This window comes from Ctenopharyngodon idella, chromosome 12, assembly GCF_019924925.1.
Source record: "Ctenopharyngodon idella isolate HZGC_01 chromosome 12, HZGC01, whole genome shotgun sequence".
Lineage (NCBI taxonomy): Eukaryota > Metazoa > Chordata > Actinopteri > Cypriniformes > Xenocyprididae > Ctenopharyngodon > Ctenopharyngodon idella.
Window position 1 is genome coordinate 14,180,781 of NC_067231.1, and position 20,499 is coordinate 14,201,279.

At 39.3% G+C, this 20,499-nt stretch overlaps 2 protein-coding genes across 5 annotated transcripts in view; one reads left to right on the forward strand and one right to left on the reverse strand.

Moving 5' to 3' along the window:
- The window catches only part of tnrc6ba (trinucleotide repeat containing adaptor 6Ba), a 25,399-nt gene extending 12,569 nt beyond the window's left edge, over positions 1 to 12,830 (reverse strand). Inside the window, exons 1-7 of one of the 3 annotated variants that reach the window (XM_051915323.1) lie at positions 12,551 to 12,830; positions 11,324 to 11,411; positions 7,044 to 7,065; positions 5,534 to 5,884; positions 5,268 to 5,294; positions 2,319 to 5,129; positions 1,947 to 2,105 (exon numbers count right to left, since the gene is read on the reverse strand). In XM_051915323.1, coding sequence (XP_051771283.1) covers positions 1,947 to 2,105; positions 2,319 to 5,129; positions 5,268 to 5,294; positions 5,534 to 5,884; positions 7,044 to 7,065; positions 11,324 to 11,380 — 3,427 coding nt within the window. In that variant the 5' untranslated portion in view covers positions 11,381 to 11,411; positions 12,551 to 12,830. The remainder of the gene's footprint in view (positions 1 to 1,946; positions 2,106 to 2,318; positions 5,130 to 5,267; positions 5,295 to 5,533; positions 5,885 to 7,043; positions 7,066 to 11,323; positions 11,412 to 12,550) is intronic. The other 2 variants (XM_051915321.1, XM_051915322.1) reach the window with 2 other exon arrangements.
- On the forward strand, positions 11,702 to 17,743 carry si:ch211-141o9.10 (probable endonuclease 4). Of its 2 annotated transcripts, none has more exons than XM_051915330.1 (8): positions 11,702 to 12,138; positions 13,637 to 13,817; positions 13,898 to 14,107; positions 14,301 to 14,480; positions 14,585 to 14,716; positions 14,869 to 14,973; positions 17,234 to 17,363; positions 17,459 to 17,743. In XM_051915330.1, the coding sequence occupies exons 2-8, from the start codon at positions 13,643 to 13,645 to the stop codon at positions 17,463 to 17,465; spliced, it is 939 nt and encodes a 312-aa protein (XP_051771290.1). In that variant the 5' UTR covers positions 11,702 to 12,138; positions 13,637 to 13,642; the 3' UTR covers positions 17,466 to 17,743. The 2 variants fall into 2 exon arrangements, with proteins under 2 accessions (XP_051771290.1, XP_051771289.1); XM_051915329.1 differs by having other exon boundaries at positions 11,798 to 12,138; positions 17,454 to 17,743.
- The last annotated feature ends 2,756 nt before the right edge of the window (positions 17,744 to 20,499 follow it).

A 20,499-nucleotide genomic window follows, 5' to 3' on the forward strand; every position in this document is an offset into this window, starting at 1 on the left:
AGACGTAGGTCATAGCAGCAAACACACTGTATGATATCATGCTGGATTTCTGACACTGTCAGAAAATTATCGCAGGCTATCTTTGGTCGCAAAACCGGGAAAACGGCCGACTTTGAACCTCTCTCACTGTACGACATAGGACAACCGATTAAGAGCCACGATCACAGAAATTGCCACGATTGTTTCACGATGGCAATCTTTTGTCTGGGACAGCCGAAAATCGTGCAGGGTATCCCGGGATTTAAGCCCGAAGTGTCCCGCCGGCGAAACGCCACCCCCCGCGAAAAATTTTATAATCAAATTACTAAGCAACCACTGACAGGAATAACACAAAATCATTTTAAAGCTTAGAAACTCAGCTTTTTAATGCATCCAACCATTTTGTTCAACTATTAACAAGTGCTGAGTCATCACTCTAAAACGGAGTGTACCGCCCACGGGCGCCACCTAGCTACAAAAAAATTAATAATCCGCCTTGATAATCACAAAATAGGTTTGAAAAGCATTTGAAAGCTTAGAGCCTGAACTTTACAAAGAATGCAGCCACTCTTTGATTAACTCCTAAGTACTGCTGAGTTATCTGCTTAAAAACAATTAAAAAAAAAAAATGATTTATGAAATATTTTTTGTACTATGTTCTCCAATGTGTCAAAAGCATCATACAGCTCAGATAATCATGTGTTATATGTCATTTGAAAGGGCTCATGGAGTAGAATACAACAAGTATAATTTTTTTGGGCTTTGCCTAAACTTGAGCGAGTTTTTGTATGTGAAACCCCACAAAACCCATATGTAAATAATAAACCGATGCTGCATTTGTGTCACGTTTTGGCTCATAACTTCATGAAACATGCTCAGATTGTGGAAAATTGAACATTATTTACAGCAGATCCTCACGATTAAAATGATTTCCAAACTCAGCATAATCCAATAAGCTGATCACGAGTTATTGCTCACGCTCATTGCACAGATGCTAACTAAAACTAAAATTTAGCTATCACATGGCATTTTAGCTTATAACTTCATAAAACATGCATAGATTGTAGAAGGCACATCATTACTTACAGTAGATGCTCCCGATTGAAATAAGTCCAAGATCAACAAAATCCCATGCATCAATCACAAGTTATTCCACGTGAAAGAACAATTTTAAAAAATGCCCATCAGGGGGCGCCAATGGCTAAACAAAAAGGCTACCTCAGTTCCAAATGCTGTAACTTTTGATTTCATTATGCGATCACCACAAAATTTGATCCAGATATACACATATATAGTGGATCACCACCAGAAAAGAATTGTCCTCATATCTTATTTTCTTTCTGAGTTATTGCATGTCAAATGTGAAATATATGTAAAATTTCCCTTGAGCAAACTTTTATTTTTTGTATTTATCACCAGTTCCTCAGCATGAGAATGTCCAAATTTTATTTATTTATTTTTTTTATTTAAAACATAAGTTTTCTTTCAAATGATATCAACCTTTTGACTCTCCTTGCTAGAGATTGAGTTATGGGTCATTATGTTTGTGCATGTCACTCAGAAAATAAAAAAAAAATTAAAAATGCCTTCCTTTGTTCCAAATGCTGTAACTTTTGATTTCTTTAGGCGATCACCACAAAATTTGATCCAAATACAGCTCACATATAGAGGAACAACACCAAAAAAAAAATCCTGCTACCGTATTTCCTTCATGAGACATTCCATTTTAAATTAGAAAGATATGTAAATTTTCCCTTTTTTCCCACAATTTTTTTTTTTTAATTTAAAAAGTTTCCTTTCAAATGATATCAACCTTTTGACTCTCCTTGCTATAGTTTTGGAGTTACGAGTCTTTATTTTTTTGTGTTTCACTCTGAAAATACCCTCGGGGCTTAAGGGGTTAATTCAAAACACATTCATTCATTCAAAGCATCATCATCGCTAGCACAAAAATGATCCAGACTCACCAGACTTCACTGGATTGGGGGAGGGGTCACCCCAACCTGACGCCTTGACAGTGTCCTCAGAGTCGCCCCAACCAGCATCAGTAGGTTTACCCCAGGCTGCAGTACCGTTGTCCACACATGGGCTGGACGGAGAGCCACTACCTCCCCATCCAGAAGGGGCTAAAAGATAAATAAAGAAAATACTTTAATAAATGCAGTTCTATGGTATGCTACATAAAAGCAAAACAAAGATTGTATCTAATGTCACACTCTTCATTTTTCAAAATGACTGTTTAATTTTCACCTTCTACTGTACTGACCATGTCATACCAAATGAACCCCCCGTTAAAAGAAACAGCATTACAATAGACATAAAAAGTCTAAGTGACTTACCTATTCCAGGCCCCTTGCTTGTTGAATGTGCAAGGGTCATGTCCCTATTCCCGAGGCTTGCTGGCATTCTTCCAGGTGGCTGCTGTTGCAGGGTTGGGGGCCCCTGCTGAGGGGACACTGATTGTGCCTGGCCAGATGGGGCGCTGTTCTTATCCCACAAGTTGACACTTTTGTTGTTGTAGTTGCTGGGGTCACCCCAAGCAGATGTTCCATCATCAATCTCCATTTTCCTGCTGATGGACTGTGGAGAAGGCTCCTCCCAACCGCTGGGCTCTGAAGTGTCTCCAGTGCCACTGGAAAGTTTGGGCATAGGCCCTGAAGCCCAACCTGAACTTTGGCTCTGGACTGAAGGACCTGCCGGTCTTCCCCAGCCCCCTTGCATGGCCCCTGTTTCCACCGACTGACACTGCTGAGGCTGTGATTGTTGTTGCTGCTGCTGCTGTGCCGGGCCTTTCTGTGAGGCCAATTGGCTGTTTGGCATCTGTGACGAGTGCATCTTCCCACCCCAGCCTTGGTGAGATTTTCCACCCATGTCTCCACCCACCCCTGTACCTCCAGCTACCCATGCCCCTCTAGGAGCTCTCTCATCCCAATTACCCCATGTACCCACTTCTGAGTCCCCACCAGTACCTCCACCACCCTTCCCATCCCCCCAACCCCCACTGCATGATTTGGGCTCATTATCTCCCCAGTCATTGCTACCTCCCGGTCCCCAATTGCCTGCATCCCCCCGAACAATTTCTTTCCATCCACCTGTTCTTTTCTCCTCCTGACTGTCCCCCCAGCCACTTCCTCCAGATGATGGAGTACCCTGTGTTTGGAAATCTCCCCACCCACCTGATGAGCTCCCTGCTCTACGTTCTCGCCACTCATGTCCCTCACTGTCCCAACCTTTCCCTGGGCCTTCTGATGAAGCAGTCCCTCCCCAACCCCCAGATGGCTTGCCCTGCCCACCAGCTGAATTAACTCCTCCAGCTCCAGATTGTGAGACGCCAGGGTTTTGGATATTGACACCTGAGGGTGGAGGGCCTCGGGCATGCAAAGAAGAACTGCTGTTGCTACTACTGTTGTCCCAACCTTCACCAGGTGAAATAGAGGGTGGTCCAAGGATGGAGTTTGAGTTCAAGTTGGCATTCAGAGTTGCACCTTGGAGCATAGGGGAGGAAGATTGATCAGTAGTTGTGGCGCCAGTAGAACCAGAGTATGGTTGGGCGTGGGCAGGTGCACTCATTGTAGATGAAGAGTTTGCCCCACTTGGTGCTGCTGCTCCGCCTCCTCCCTCCAAATCCCATGCCACATTCTGACGGATTTGCGTCTGACCCCAACCAGAGTTGGACAGCACTCTGGGGTCCAGGTCAGATCGGCTAAGCAGATTCTGTAAGGCCACTTCAGGGTTGGGAGGCTGATGAGTACGGTGGCCATGGCGCTGATTGCCACTTCTGGAGTTTCCTCCGCCACTGGAGGATGAGGTACCTCCCCCACCTCTGCTACCCTGGCCTCCCCACTCACTCGAGTCCCCTGCTCCTACATCCCCAACTCCTTTCTGATTGTCCCAAGCTCTTGTCATAGTTGAAGGTGTGGAGGAAGAAGTCGTTGGGTTGCCGACACTACCGCCGCTGCTGCTGCTGTTACTGCTGGAGCCATTTTTCCCATCTGGATTGCTGACACCCCCAACCCCACTGGACGCCCCCCACTCCCCAACCAACATATGGTCCCCACCCCACGCTCCCTGAGATACCCCGGGGGTCTGACCACTACTTCCTGTTCCCCACGCACTTGCCCCTGTCAAATCTCCTCGATCGTCCTGGCTGGCAAAACCCCATGCTTTCCCGCCTTCGGCAGACACGGAGCTCCCCCCTGCTCCATCCTCCCAAGATTCAGTTCTTGAGGCACCCGTTTTGGAGTTTGCAGGGAAAGGCTGAGCTCTCCACAATGATGAGCTGGTGGAGGAGGAAGAGGAAGCGGAGCCGTCCCCTCCACCTGTGCTTCCACAGTCCATATCAGCCCCCTCTGCCACCCCTGTGTTTTTTGGTCCTGCTCCTGGTTCCAGTGCTGCGCCACCCCACTCTCCACTGGGTGGCTCTCTGTCTCTGGATTGCATTTGGTGAAGTTGGTGCTGATGAGAGGCTTGATTCACAGAAAGAGGGTTGCTGGCAGACAAAGATGAGCTTTGGAGGGAAGAGGAGCCACCCTCTGTTGCAACTGTCCCAGCCCCGTCCTGTACCAGGGCTGGCCAAGCAGAAGGATTGGCATTAGGGGTAAAATTGGCACCTGGAATCCCACAGCTGACACCAAGGGAGCTATCTGAGCTCCCTGAGAGAGGGGCAGCTTTGGATATGGGGGGCAATGAGCCTGCTGCTACTGCATTCCCCCCTATTAGTTCATGGGAGGATGAAGCCCAAACACTACCAGACTGCATACATTCATTGGGTGAACCAGAGGATGTGGGTGGGGAGGGGCTGCCGGAATTGACTCCTTTCCTCCCGTTCCCTCCTCCCACGACTTTAGCTTGCTGTTGGAGATGCCTCTCACCCCATGAGGCACTGCAATTCAGAATCCCGCTACCGTCTGCACCTCCGGTACCTGCTGTATCCCCTGCCTTTGACCCATCCCCAGCAGCAATACTGGGCCATTCCTCCAGGTCTGACCGGTCCACTATCACCTTTTCCCTGCCCTGAGAGAGGGGTTGGCTGCCAGAGCTGGTCCCCCACATGGAATTTGCATAATTTGAAGAAGAAGCAGCGATTGATGAGGATGATGACGTATGGGGCAGTGAGGGAGCAGCTGGACCCAAAGGGCCCTGGCTTGGATCTGTAAACAAAATACCAAACTTTTCATGAACCTGCCAGACTCTTTTCTTATGACACATAACCTACATGTAAATAAACCAAACTGGTATGATACAAACAGGGATAGTTCACCCCAAAAATTCTGTCATCAATTACTCACCCATGTGATTCCAAACCTGCATGTCTTCTGTGAAACAAAAGAACATATTTTGAAGAACTGCATTTTCATGAATCTTCATTTTTGGGTGAACTATCCCTTAAAAGGTACTGTAAGTGACTTAAGTCATTTTGCTAACCAACATGCTCTCTCCAAAGACACGTTAGCAATCCAGATCACGCAAAATTATTTGCAGGCAGAGTGTTTCTGATATAAGTATAAAGGTTCACTTTTTCTGTTATTCAAATTATTCACTTGATGATTCTTACCTGAGGCAGAAGCCACTGTTTCATTGGGGCTGTCTCCCCCGCTGTTGCCTCCCCCCAGCAGCATGGAGGACAGTGGTGGCTGGCCCCTCTTCAGTAGCACTTTATGGTCCTGCTGGCCACGGAATCGAGGGGGCACTTCACGGGGCATGTAGCGCTGAGAATTCTGTGTGCTGGGGGAGGGCTGTCCGTTGGCCACCGCCGGCCGCTTAGCATTGTTCCCACCCTGAGGGAGGGCGCCAGCAGCCGGGGTGGCAGCGGATGGGGTTGAAGAGGGGACGGGGCCAGGGCTGGGGGAAGTTGAGTTGGGGGTGGCAGGAGACTGTGCAGATGGAGGCTTGGTCAATTCTGGCACTGTGTAGTGGAAAATTTAGGAGCAAATGAGAGCAGAACTGCAGAAAAGCTACATTAAGATAAAGGAAAGAATAAATAGATTTTACTCATTAACATGGTGACTCTCTTTTTAATTTCATATGTTTGATTGTCAGCACAATGACACATTGTCTCTAACTTTTAGGATATCAGCACACAGTACAAACAAGAAAGATAAAAAATAGCATTAAAAATGCCAAAACTATCTTTGATAGTTTTCTTTCATGCAACATATTAGCCAAGGGCTCGATCTCTGTCATTTATAATTTAACTACAGGTCAGGCATCTTCTTCTTTAGATGAAATTAGGAGGACTTGTGAGGAATATCTTGGCAGACCACTCTTGGATGACACATGGGACCATGTCCTCAAGCAGGTCCACTCATCATTATGTGTATTCAGCACTCACTTATTCAGTTCAAAGTAGTACATAGAGCTCATATGTCAAAAGTTAAATTAGCTCAAGTCCCATGTGTAACAGATATCAATGTGCTGAGGTTTCACTAGATTTCAGCGGTTCTCCAGCACAGGTTAGTGCCAGATTTCCTGGTGGCCTTCTTTTGAGTCATGGTTATCAACATCAAAGTCCTTGCTTTTTCTTCCTTGTTAGCACACAGAGCAATACTACTAAAGTGGAAGGAGGCTGCTACACCCACTCTCACCCAGTGGATCAGAGATATAATGTCTTGTCTTTGACTTGAAAAGATCAGGTAATCATTAAGAGGATCAGAAAAACAATACCTTAGGATCTGGCGTCCCTTCATTGATTATTTTGATCATTCTAAATAATGCCCTATTATTGACTGTATTTCTCTCTATTAAGCCCAAAATGGATGCCAAACAAGTGGGGGTTTATGTATTTTATTTACTTTTTTTTCTTTTTACCTTGAGTGTGTGCATATATATACTTGTGTATATAGGTGAGTGTTTGTGTGTAGGCATGCATGTATATGCTACTTTTCAATTTTCAACTCTTATAGTAATCAATGGTCAAACTATATGTAACCCCATGGATTTGTTGGTGAGGGTCAGGGGATTGTTGAATCTGATTTGTATTGAAAAAACTCATTAAAAAAATAAAAAAACACTGAGAAAAATTATTTAAAAAAAAATCACTTTAAAAGAGAACAGAATGCAGTTACCTTTATTTTTTTGCTCTGCAACCTGAAACAAGGAAAGAAAAAAGTCACTATCGATGACAATGGATATTTATATTACTCAAAGTATAGAACAATGTTTGCTGGGCTGATGCTTGAAATTTATTCATTCATAGATTTGCAGACCTGCCAACCTTGGAAAAAAATTACCAGTGAGACGGGATGGGACACAGGGTTTGAGGGGAGGTGGGTCATATTTTCAAAATTTTGAGAATGCAAGACACACACGCCTTAGTTTTTTTAATTTGACCCAATTCAAAAAAATGTGACTTTCAATGTATATAACCCAGCAGTGTAAGTCAAACATTTCAATACACCTGCTCAATTTTTTTTTATTCATGATTAATATTGCATTGCATAATGTGTGCTTATACAAACTGACAACCACAAGTGAATCACATTCAACTATTTAATATAAATAAAATTTATTTTTTTTGTTTGCAATTTCAAAGACATACATTAGGGATGTGTGCTACGACTAACCTGACAGTCGTTTAAACGGAGGTTTTGTGACTAGTCAACTAAGAAACAGTTGACTACAAAAAACAGTAAAAACATTGTGTGTACATGTGATTCATTTAAAATACTTTATTATTCCAATATCCAAATATGATACTAAATCCCACAGAAAAAACCGCTTTATATTTGTGACCTGCTGTCTTTGAATTTGATCATTGCACATTATAAACAAGACAAGTATTAGCTGAATAAATGTTAGCCAATACAACAGTTGACAATGAAAAGACAGGACCAATAAGAGCAAAACGAATTGATTATTCAAGAATATCAAGTATAAGTAAGCTGAGTCCGACATATTGTTTCATTTAACTAATTTTAAAAACAGGGATGGATAATACAAAATGCTTTCTGACATTTTGACAGAAAAAAAAATAACACAAGCAAGAACCAATTTTAAACCTAGTGCGTCAATTTTCATTTTACAATGATCTTCCCTCTATCTCTTTGTGCGCACGTGCGCGTTTGTGTTTGGGCGAGAGAGTTCGCGCAACACTGAGACAATGGTACTTTTAAATCCATAAGTAACCAACGCGCTAGTTTTAATACAAGATAAATATGTAACAATTAAGTACTTCAGTTATTAACACAATAATGCAACACATGTAGGATACGTTTCTCAACACTGAGAATAAACGCCTGTTTCTCCATACTCGCGCTTGTCAGTCATCCACAAACCACTACACTTTCATAATCACTAAGCCATATAGCGATTTCAATTTTATATAGATTTATTGTTCAGCATTAATTGAGAATTTTATACCCATTTACCTTAGGTACTGTCCTCGCTAAATAAATCAGTCAGACGGCGGGAGTGGAAGGGAGATCGAGCAGGCGGGATTTTGTGTTGTTGACGATCTGCAGTCTCTTTTTAATGATAGGCCTTACGCATTTGTCAATCATCCCCGCTTGCTATTTGGGGAATGAACCCAGCGCTATGATTGGAACTGTTTTTCTTTAGCTGTTGCTTGATTTGAGAACTGCGCGTACACAGAGGAGCCGGTTTTTGCATAGTTTAGGGTGACAAATCGTACCAGCGTACATTGAGGTCAAAATGCGTACAGGTTGGCAGGTCTGGATTTGTGCCAAACAGGTCTTCATGACATATGATGTCGCTGAATGACTGATTCTGATTGGCTGCCTATTATTTTGCTGTAAATATTTTAGCTATTGCAAAGAGCATTGAGGCCTATTCACACTAAGGATGATAACTATAACAATAACTATGAAGTTTTAATGATCATTTAATTCTATGGGTATAGTTAAGTCCACACTACAGCTATAACAATAATGACACATAGGAATGATATTGTTGGAATAACTTTCAGAGCGATTTTTTTTCCAGCTGATGAATGATAAAAATGACACCCGACAGCAGAAAGCTTGAATATTTAAGGCTGCAGATGCCATAATTGCAGTGCATGCTTAGAATAAACCAGAGCAAGTGGCCGAAGCAGAGCAGTGTGATGCTCCGCTCAATCGCTCACAGCCCCAGTGAACGCTCCACTCAATTACCGCTCACAAGTTAAACGACATTCGCTCAAATCCTGCTCCGACATTAAATTTCTCTGTACTATACGTCTTTACTGTACTATCCCTGCTATATAGGCAACTTGACGTGACTGGATAGTGCCGTATTGCAGAGCTCATACAAACATATCTACATCACCATGATCAGATGATTTCTTAACTGCTGTTTTCTCACCGCTGTTATTACTGTATGTTTATTTTGTTATTGAGAGGAAAGCGTGCAGCACATATCTGTCTAAACGGCACTCTTAACGAACATACCGACGTCTGCACTGTTAACAGTATAGCGCTGCAAAGGTATTTCAAACTTTTTACCCTTAAGCAAAAAACGAAAAAGAACTTCGTTGTTAGTATATCACGGTTTCTCCACACTCCCTTTCAACTACTTCTTTGTTCTTAACTTTTATGTTTACTGTGCATTTAGGCTATGTATAATAATGTTGAGAGATATGCTACATAGTCATAACGTCAGCCTGTGAGATCACCAATGCACAATATTAATCGCACTCACAGGGGTGCAATAGTTCACTTATTTGATCATTAATTTACTTATTTATTCAGGCTACTTGTTTATTTACTCATTTAATTATTTACTTCGTTTCATTATCTCAGGAAAATAATCTTTTTCTATCATTTAGCAAGCAATGATGGAGTTGGTGATGAAGAAAAATGTCACGTCGCATAGAAATATTTCACCCAAAAGGCAATCCCATGGATATCACACATGCAATTTGCAAACTTTGCACGAGAGTTATGCTGGTGAAGGAGTCTCAAACCACAGTCAATTATACACAGAAAGTGAAAGTAAAAACTGACCAAACTTTTGGCATCTGACACTGCACGGCGCATTCATTCTCATGACGAGAGTTGAATCTACCTCAGATCTGATAACGATTTATATGCTTAAAATTTCTCTTGTGGACCATACATTAATAATGGTGAAAAAAATGAGAAGATTTTTTTTAAAGTCAAAAGGTGCTTTTGATTTTCATTGACGACTGATTATTGTGCTGTGTTCGGACCTAAGGACTGTTAATATGCCTATATAATATTAATATTATTAATAATTTGTAATTAATTAATTAATTAATTTGTAATTAACTAATTAATTAAAATGAATGTTAATTTGCTATGGAAAAAAAAACAAAGCAATGCTGTTTTCACCTTGGTTTAAACAACAACTGTATAAGAATTATGCTTCTCTTTTATAACAAGCACTCTTGACAATTTGTGAATAGATCACCCTGCAATTCAATTTTGATGTGGGATGTAGTTTTGTAGTCTGTTTAAAAATATTTTCTATGTGATGATGTTATGAAATTACAGGAGGCAAATCAATTATAGGTCCTAATATTAATTTGATAATACTAGCCTGATAATAATAATTTAATACATTAATGGAAAAACGAGCCCAACGAGTCTTGATATCGCTCTAGGTTGAGCGAGCGGACCTGAGCGGACAGAGCGGAATCTTTAAAAAGGTGCTCTCCACTTCGGAGGAAATATTATATTATTATTATTATTATTATTATTATATTATATTATTCAAGAGCTCCGCTCACATGCTCTGGAATAAACAGAACATTATCGTCTATTGGTGTGGATGCTAATATAGTTATTGTTATCTTTATAGTCATCATTCCTGGTGTGAATGGCCCTTTACAGCCTACCACAGAAAAAGAACAAAGCAAATAAATTACAGAAAAATAGAAAAAGATGACAATGTAATTTTTTCCTCTATTACTTTTACCATCTCTCCCTCTGACCCACACTTAAAAAAAAAAAAAAAAAACTTGTTAATCCAATAACTGCTTAGTACAAGCCTACATCACATGTTCTAAATTGACGCTTTGACAAACTAGTAATGGAGGCTTGGATGACTTTCAATCTATTAAAGGTACAATAAACGATTTCTGAGAAACGCTGTTAATATTTGAAGTCACCAAAGCAAGTTGTTACAGTTGTGTTTTGGTGGTCGGTCCGATTCACTTTCAACAGCGTTTCTCAGAAATTGCTTACTACACCTTTAACAAGATGCTGAAATCGATGGTGTAAGAAAGTACTACACACAAGCTAAAAATTTACTCTGGGACACTGAATTATTGAAAATTAATGCACACCTGCATAGTGGCCGAATGCATTACCACCACAAGGAGTGCATTAATTTACTTTAATTTAACAATCCAAAATAATGAATTCATACATAATATAACAATTACCTTCTGTGAGGTTTCCCGTTTCCTTTTATCTTCCTTTTTCCTTTTCTTGTCTTCCATGAACTGCTGCTCCCTTTCCTGATGCTCCTTTCTACAAAAGATAAGGAACTGATCATACTGTTTAAAACAATCTTGGTCAAAAGAAACATGTCCCACTTCTCAAGGATATATAGGCCTAGACTTTTTCTGTTTAATCCAGAGTACCCAGTACCAAGGATCTGGAAAATGTACAGTTTTTGTTAAGTATCACCTTCAACCAATCCAGGCACTAAGAGGTGCTGCCTTGTTACCAACCCAAAATGCATAACAGCCTGAGACACAACAGCGGCACCAAACACATGATCATATCATCACAAATCACTGAATACGTAACTACAAAGGAATGCTGGTTTTAGGGTCAACCTGTGTTTGCATGTGTCATGTAATAAATCGGATGCCCATTAAAATCATACTGTAATCGTGGTAATGGGAAAAACTATTGCTGTTATCTGTCTGCGAGCCTGCAGTTGGCAGGCTGGGCAGTTTTGGACAGGCGCTCCGTTCACCCGCCCATTTCCTCCGGTGCAACATAAGATTTTATATACATTCCATACGTCAGCTATCCGAATGATTCGTGCAAAATCAACTGTTTTAACGACAATAACTGAAATATTCAGTTAACTCGTACGCTCTACTGGTCCTGACAAATCTTGTTACCGAGTTAGCTAGTTTGTTAGCAGGAGACACTGACAAACACTAAACGTAAATCAGGTAATTTCGTTAAATTCCACCTGAAGCCGCCGATTAACTGCATACGGATCACAACAAAAATCAAAAGGGTAAGCAACCGTCAAAACAAGACATGCATAAATATGCATTTGGTCAAATATGGGGAGCAACAGCAATAGACTATGAGTCGGGATACATTGCCCACCAAAACCATAAAGCCAACTCATGCGCGTTTTCATTTAACGCAAAATCATTGTCCATATTAATTAGTACAGTACTAAATAAAAACTAGTATGTTTTTACGATCGACCAGCGGAAAGCTAAAGTTGCAAACAAGCAGATGCTAACTAGCTTGCTGGCTAATTTAACTAGCAATCGAGCTAGTGGCTAACAGATGTCGACGAGGAAAAACTATATTACACATAAATACTTTCACACCACTGCGGTTTTACGAATGCATATTACTTTCATTCGTAGCAAATAACATTTAATATAAATTACTCTTTAAAACAAAGCACTTACCTCAGGAATTACATGCACCGCAGCTAGTCTTCTAGCTACAGCTAAAGTGCTTAAGTGCGAATTTCTGGGTTTTGAGGCAACGTGAAATACAACACTCCATCAAAATCTAAAAGCTAGTAATGAAAACACTCCTTCTATAGTTTTTAAATATGAAATACGATAATGTAAACGAAAGAGGCGGAATCTGTGTTTAAAGCGCTGTAAAGTCAGTTGGTTGACGGTCGGCCATTTTACTGCTCGGTGTGAATGTGTGTGTCTGGACAGGTCTGACGGAAGGGGGGCAGCCGAGGGAGATTTTTGACCTTCAATATTAAAAGTCCAATAACTCTTTATTTGGCCGTTCTTATAATAAAAATGTACTATTTATTGTGAGAGCTGGCTCTTTTGTTCATTGTACATACGGTTACATATTGTTTCTCTTTCAACATCAGTTAAATGGCTACCTTAGTCTATCATATCAAATTTCACATATAGAAAGTGTAAATATAGATAGTGTTTTAGTACAGGTGTTTTCTTTTTTGTATAAACATAAATTTTTATAAAATACAATAAAAATGATAAAGACAACATGTTTCACTTTTATGTTGCCATTGTAAGAAAGCTTTTATCTAGACAAAAAAATCATTTTAATAATTTTTTCTACCCTCTGTTAGATGTAGCCTATAAAATTGTCCATAGAATAAAATCATTAGTGATTTTTTTTTTTTTTTTTTTTTAGAAAGCAGAATGAAAGAAAAATAACTTTTTACAATTTGTTCCTCTGAAATTTTCCAATGAATTTTAATGCTCTTGAGGTCCTTAGGGATCCCCGGGTCCAACTTTGAAAGCTCCAGTCTTAGTATCATCTCCAGTGTAAATTGTTATTTAAAAATATGTTTGTATAAATGTCATATCACAAATGACCTGCCCTAACAGCCTACAAAAGTATCCTAAATCATTTTAAACCAGAGTATTATTAATGTAAAAAAAAAAAATTTGGTTCATGATTAGTAATGTTTTCATCGGCGTAGATTTACCACATTATATTTGGTTGTTTATTACTCATAGTGTTAAGAATGTCTAACCACATGCTTATTCTTGACTCAGAAAAATATGGCCTCACGAAGAAAAGGCGAGAAGAGAAAGACAGAGGAAGTTACTGAAACAAAGGAGCTACAACATTCTGATGCAGAACCATCCGATGGCAGCAGCAGAGAGGAAGAAATAGCACAGAAAATGAAGAAAAAGGCAAAGAAAAAATACATAGGCGCTCACGTCTCAATATCAGGTGAGCAAAGATGATTTATGATTGATTTAAAAATGCAGTGTTTGTGCTGAATGCATATTAATTTGACAAATATTCTTAAGGAGGAATATGGAAAGCAGTCGAATCAAGTGTGGCAATAGGAGGTCATGCTTTTGCCCTTTTCTTGGGCTCCCAGCGCTCCTGGACCAGACCAGCACTTGATCCAGCTGCAGCAGTTAAATTTCAAAAAGCCTGTGCTCAACATGGCTTCGATCCGATACACATCCTGCCACATGGATCTTATTTGATGAACTGCGGTTCCCCCAAAGAAGGTTTGTGTGCTGACTGTTCCTGCTCTGGTTGTGTGCATCCATCAAATACTGATTATTTAAAGATGAAGCCATGAGGTTGGCATATTTCAGTTGATTTAGTAAATATCTAGTCAATAATTAATACTCTAGGCTGCATATGTTTTGTATAGCCTATAAGACAGTTTGTCAAATGACTCTGCATGTTGTAATCCAGATGTGTTCAGTAAGAGCCAGACTATGCTTGTGGATGAACTGAGTCGCTGCAGTGCACTGGGCCTCAGCCAGTTTAACTTTCACCCTGGAGCTTCTATAGACTCCAGCCCTGAGAAATGCATGGAGAAAATTGCCCAAGCTATTAACCACGCACACCAGCAAACTCCTGCCGTCATTACAGGTCAACTAAACAACCCTGATGATTTCTAGAAAATGTGCAACTGTGTTCATGCTTTCTGGTGAATTTAGCTGGATTATGATTTTCTCTTTCTTTTCTCTCAATAGTGCTTGAAAACATGAGCGGTCAGGGCAGCACTGTAGGTGGGCAGTTCAGTGAACTGAGAAGCATAATAGACCGGGTGCATGATAAGACACGTGTTGGGGTGTGTCTGGACACTTGCCATGCTTTTGCAGCAGGTATGGTGTGAAGTCCAATAGATATTAACACAAATTATTTGGAAAAAGATGTCTTTGAAACAAAGATCGAAAGTATGGGCTTACATAACAAACCTTAATGCAAAGTTGATTAGATATATATAAAGTATTTGACATGATACTCTTCTGTTTAGGCTATGACATTTCACCACCTGGAGGAGTGAAGAATATGCTTGATGAATTTGACCGTGTGGTTGGGTTGCATTATTTGAGAGCCGTTCATTTAAATGACTCTAAAGGTATGCAGCATTTATTTGGTCTTATCAATATAGAATGTTACAGGGATGATGTGTTTTTGTAGGCCAAAACCCGAAAACAAGTTAGTATTTTAGTTATAAGCACTTCCGGTTACATGATCCTGAAGTCAATGGGGTTTTGGTTAAATGACTGAAATGAAGTCTGTGGTGAAGACAAGTTCAAAATATTTTCACCTTTTATTCTATGACATAAAATACATGTATGTAAAATACAATATGTATGTAAGCAATAAGGTACGAGAGGCTGTGCTGTATCGTGAATAAGTCATGTCTGAAGGGGTTGCAGGCACTCCGCTTCACGTCATGCCTAACAACGCCCTTCAGCCGTGACTTATTCACGATACAGCACTAGCCTCGAGTACCTTATTGCTTTTATAAAACAGTTACCACACAACACAAATATTAAAGCCAAAAAATATGTATCAATGCAACTTTCATGAAGTAAAATCACTAAAAGCCTTCCTTCCACCAGAAAATAGTCCCTGACCGTGAGCAGCAACAGAAGTTACATTATTACACCATTAGATGGCGGCAAAGACTGTCTTATGAGTGTGTCAGTCAGTAGCGAAGATTTTGATATTGAAAAGACTAAATTGTTGTGAACACGGAACAAGACGCAACTGACAAATGCTTTGACTAGTGCTGTCAGTCATGGGAAAAACCTTTAACTGTTAAAAGGACAAGACATTGCATTGTTTATTATGAACATAGGACTGACCTGAAGGAAAATGCTTTGTCACAGTACTCTTCTACATAATACAGTAAGTTTCAATGAACAATATGAATTGAGAACAAACAGTTTACGTTACTAAGAGTGGTTGCTAAGGGTGTTGTGTAGTGATACACAGAACCGTTGGGTGAAGCGGTCATAGCCGTGTTTTATCGTGAATAAAACACAGCTATTGACCAATCAGAATCAAGGACAGGAACTAACCGTTTTATAAACATATATATATAATTGAATTACTCATTTTAAATAACTCATGACTGCTCAAAACATTCTAAATTTATGAAACTTACATATTCCTTTTCACCAAAACAACATCAATATTACTCTGAAATGTGTTCAAACTAAATTGATACATTTTACTTGCATAAACTTTTATGCAAGTATGAAAATATGAAAAAATGATGATGATGAACAGCTTGAATCTACTTTTTATGCTGCAGTGGTTCATCAATAGGTGGCAGCAAAGTGAAATGTGGACTTTTTCTTTTCCAAACCCGCTTTTCTTCAAATTTAGACTATTTGGTCTATGTACTTTTGCTCTACAATCACATTAAGACATTAATTTGTTTGTCATTTTATTTTGATTTCAGAATTATGTGTGCATGCGCGAGCATGTTTATAAACAAAATGCAGCCCCAGTGGGAAGGAAAAAATGTGTATGAGCGTAGGAAAGAGGCTAAATATATTTTACTGAAGTGATTTGAAACAAATCTAACTAACGGATGTAATGTGTGTGTATATATATATATATATATATATATATATATACACACACACACAACAAAAACAGCATAATTTCATATTGCCACATAAAGCCACAGTTCACTTTCGGGTCAAAACAGACCCAAACACAAAGGTGCAACAATTTAGTTTAAATTGATTTTTTTACTTTTTTTTTTAAATGTCTTGTCTTGAAAAATTCGGTTACTAACAAGTGGCTAAATGGGAATATAGAAAATGTCAGGGAACTCACTAGTCCACTTTTACAGCCTCATTGTGTTTATAATCGCACTCTTGCAAATGATCCTAACTCAGACTTTCACTGAAAATGTTTTTTAAATAAAGAGTGAAAGAGTTGTCAGAAGCTTAGTGATGGTGACTTTGAAGTCATGTGACTGTGATGTAGTTCATTTATAGCCTATGTTTAACTTTTTACATCTCGTATGTATTTACGCTTCAAAATTCATAAAAGTTGTGTTCATTATTATTATTATGAACAAAACGTGTAAGAATCAAAAACCTTTCTTGGTCACAGAGCTTATTTTATGCAATAATCCAAAAGCCAATGGAAAAACGCTTTAGGATTTTTGTAGAGAGAACCAGGGTGAAACTAACTTCTGGGTTGGCCAACAAAAATACGTCATCACTGCAGCACTCTGTTGCTGTAATTGGTTGTGCAATGATTTAATTTATATGCACAACACTGACAGTGTGACAAGTTTAGCCTAAATATACCATATTAAGTAGAATTGTTACTTGTTTTGAGATTGTGTAATAATTTTTCTTTAAAAGGAACATTAGGCAGCAATCTGGACCGCCATGAAGACATTGGACGTGGCCAAATCGGTATTACTGCTTTCCGAGAAATTGTGAATGAGCCTCGACTGGATAATATCCCTCTGATTTTAGAAACACCCGGTCGGTAAGTTTCAGGTTGGAAAAACAAAATTTGGTGCAAATGAAATGAACCGACAACATTGACTTGCATTTTAACTGCATCCTCTCTTTCTAGTCCAGGCTTTGAGTATGCTGAACAGATAGAGCTCCTTTACTCCCTTTGTGAAAAAAGGGTGAAGAATTAGACATAATGCTGGGGGCCATCTTCCTTGGTGGAGTTATTATTGGTGAAGCATAATACACATTACCCTGCATCTTATTAATTGAGCATTTAAAGAGATCTCTGTTTGATTTTAAGATCCTTTCTGTTTCCTTATTGTTGTTCATGTTTCTAATAGAAATACTGATTTTGGTAACAGAATATGTTTCTTTTCTTTTTTTTAAATAAATAAGTTGAATTTTAAATTAGTCTTTATATCAGTATTTTGAACAGTTCATAAGACTCTGCTAATTATGGAGTTATAAACATTTTGAGCATAAGAGGGAGCCAGGAGCCAGGATTTGGACACTTACATCAGGAGGGGCAACTGTAATCCTATGCATTGCACTCTTGTCTTTTCAACAGTTTATTAATTATTTTCATGTTAATTTATATTAATTAATGTGCTTTTGTCATTTTATTAGCTTTTTTAATTTATTTTTTATCTTATTTTTATTTCAGTTTTAGTTAACGATAAAAACCCTTCTCTTCAAAGCTGTAAATATTTAGCTTTTTCTCCATCTTTCTTGTCAGTTAGAGTTGAAGGGAACTACGTTAATTTGTTGACCATCTTCACACATCACCCCAGGCCCAAGCCTCACCTCAGGTGTAGCTGCTCGCATAGAGGGCGCAACTCTACACTTCCACAGCCCACTATTAGCTGGACCACACAAGAATGCCACATGCAGTCTTGCAAAAACACATTTTTAGTAAGGATACCATCTGTAAGCACTATCTGTGGAAACCTATAGAAGTGGTTTTAGACTTTTAAAGTAGCAGTAGGAAGGATGTTTCAGAGTGTGAATTTATACAGGAAGACAAAAGTGCCTTGCACTGGAATCTGCTACTCTTTGCCAACCAACAGGAAATATCAGTCAGGGAGTTAATAAACCACAGGACAGAACCAGAGGTTTCAAAACTTAACCATAAGACAGTATATGAATGAATATGCAAAGGAGAAAAAAAAGTTTGTTGGATTTACATGATTTAATTTTATACGTCGGTCCCACATGAATCAATTAAGTTAAACATAATTTGTTAATGTAACTTCAACATCATGGAATAAAGTCATTTTAAGTGACACAATTAAGTAGACTCAAAGTGAATTTTATATGGCTCCCTGACATGATTTAGGCATTCAATCTTATATATATAGATACATATAGATATACGCACACACACAAAATTAATATCTGGGAAAGATCGAATTGTTTATATCCCGGACGAGCCCCCATAAATGTTATGTTCTTTCAGATGTTTTTCTATTTGTTTGGTTAGGGGAAGTTTAAGAAGTAACATTTGAAAGTGTGTGTATGCATATACAGGAGTGGTAGGAAGGCCGAAAGACAAGAAAACAATGTGTAAGGTGTTTTATTGTTCAATGGTGCACAGTGATTAAGTAAAAGGTAATTAACAGTGATTAAGTAATCAATATTTACAATATTTACAACAGTAGTAGTTAACAACAAAAACAGAGGTGGGAAGGGGAGCTCGAGAGATGCCAAATCAGAGAAATAAATAAAACAAAACACAGCTAGCTATTTTAACAAACAAAGCTGACTACCAAAAAGAAAATGTGGAAAGAAAAAGGTCTTCGGCGTAGAAACGCCCTAACTAACCTATTCTGTCTAACCCAAAAAGCAAAAAAAAAAAAAAAAAAAAAAAACATACAGCGGGTGGCACTCTCTCCTAACCTAGTGTGTCTAATACAGAAAACAAAATGTCCTACGTGTGCACAATGTACGTCGCGCGACTTACTTACCTGCCCGCACCTTCCCAGCCTCACATACAACGTGATGACTGGAAAGACTGACAGCAAAACGCAACTGTACACTGTACAAACAAAATCAACAAAGGACTCTTCAATCGGGTAATAAACACACATACAATATACAATGAACAATATTAGGACAAAAGGAAAAAAAACAGCGCAATAAACCACAAGCAAACAACCAAACAGAAAATACGAATAGAGCCAAACAGCTGGAAACGCGGAGGAGATACGGGGTTTTTAACCGGGGCGTTGAAAGATGATTGGCAGCGTGAACGGGGGACGTCATCAGAGTGACAGGCTGATGGACCAATGGGATCTGGAACACACAAGACAAGACTACCACACATACATAACATGACGCACACACAGCGTGCGTAACACCACTGTAATTTAAATTGTTTTAATAATTCCAACATAACTGAACAATAAACACTATTACACACTATCAAGTCTCTCCCTTTTCTCATCTTGATCAAAATACATAAAATAACACTTAATTTCAACATTTACTCTCTCTTGATTGAGCCATATGCAAAGCATGCTGGGAACTAACAAGCCCCGCCCAGTTTCAGTTAATGCAACACAAATCATTCATGTAATCCCAACACAAACGGAATAAGTAAACTTCAATTTTATGTAAGCAATAAGGTATGAGAGGCTGTGCTGTATCGTGAATAAGTCACATCTGAAGGGCGTTGTTAGGCACGACGTGAAGCAGAGTGCTTGCAACCCCTTCAGCCGTGACTAATTCACGATACAGCACAGCCTCTCGTACCTTATTGCTTTTATAAAACGGTTACCACACAATACAAATATTAAAGCCAAAAATATGTATCAATGCAACTTTCATGAAGTAAAGTTTCACTAAAATCCTTCCTTCCACCGGAAAAAATAGTCCCTGACCGTGAACAGCAACAGAAGTTACATTATTACGCCATTAGATGGTGGCAAAGACTGTCTTTATGAGTGTGTCAGTCAGTAGCGAAGACTTTTACATTGAAAAGACTGAATTGTTGTGAGCACGAAACAAGACACAACTGACAAATGCTTTGACTAGCACTGTCAGTCATGGGAAAACCCCTTAACTGTTAAAAGGACAAGATAATACATCGGACATTTAAACATATGTTTTATTATGAACACAGGATTGACCTGAAGGAAAATGCTAAATCTGAATGCAGGTAATAA

Excerpts from the sequence above, each read along its gene's own strand:
- si:ch211-141o9.10 (XM_051915329.1), top strand. The coding sequence starts at position 13,643 with ATGGCCTCACGAAGAAAAGGCGAGAAGAGAAAGACAGAGGAAGTTACT. Across the intron at positions 13,818-13,897 it reads CGCTCACGTCTCAATATCAG|GAGGAATATGGAAAGCAGTC; the intron begins GTGAGCAAAGAT and ends AATATTCTTAAG. Across the intron at positions 17,364-17,453 it reads ATTTTAGAAACACCCGGTCG|TCCAGGCTTTGAGTATGCTG; the intron begins GTAAGTTTCAGG and ends CTCTCTTTCTAG.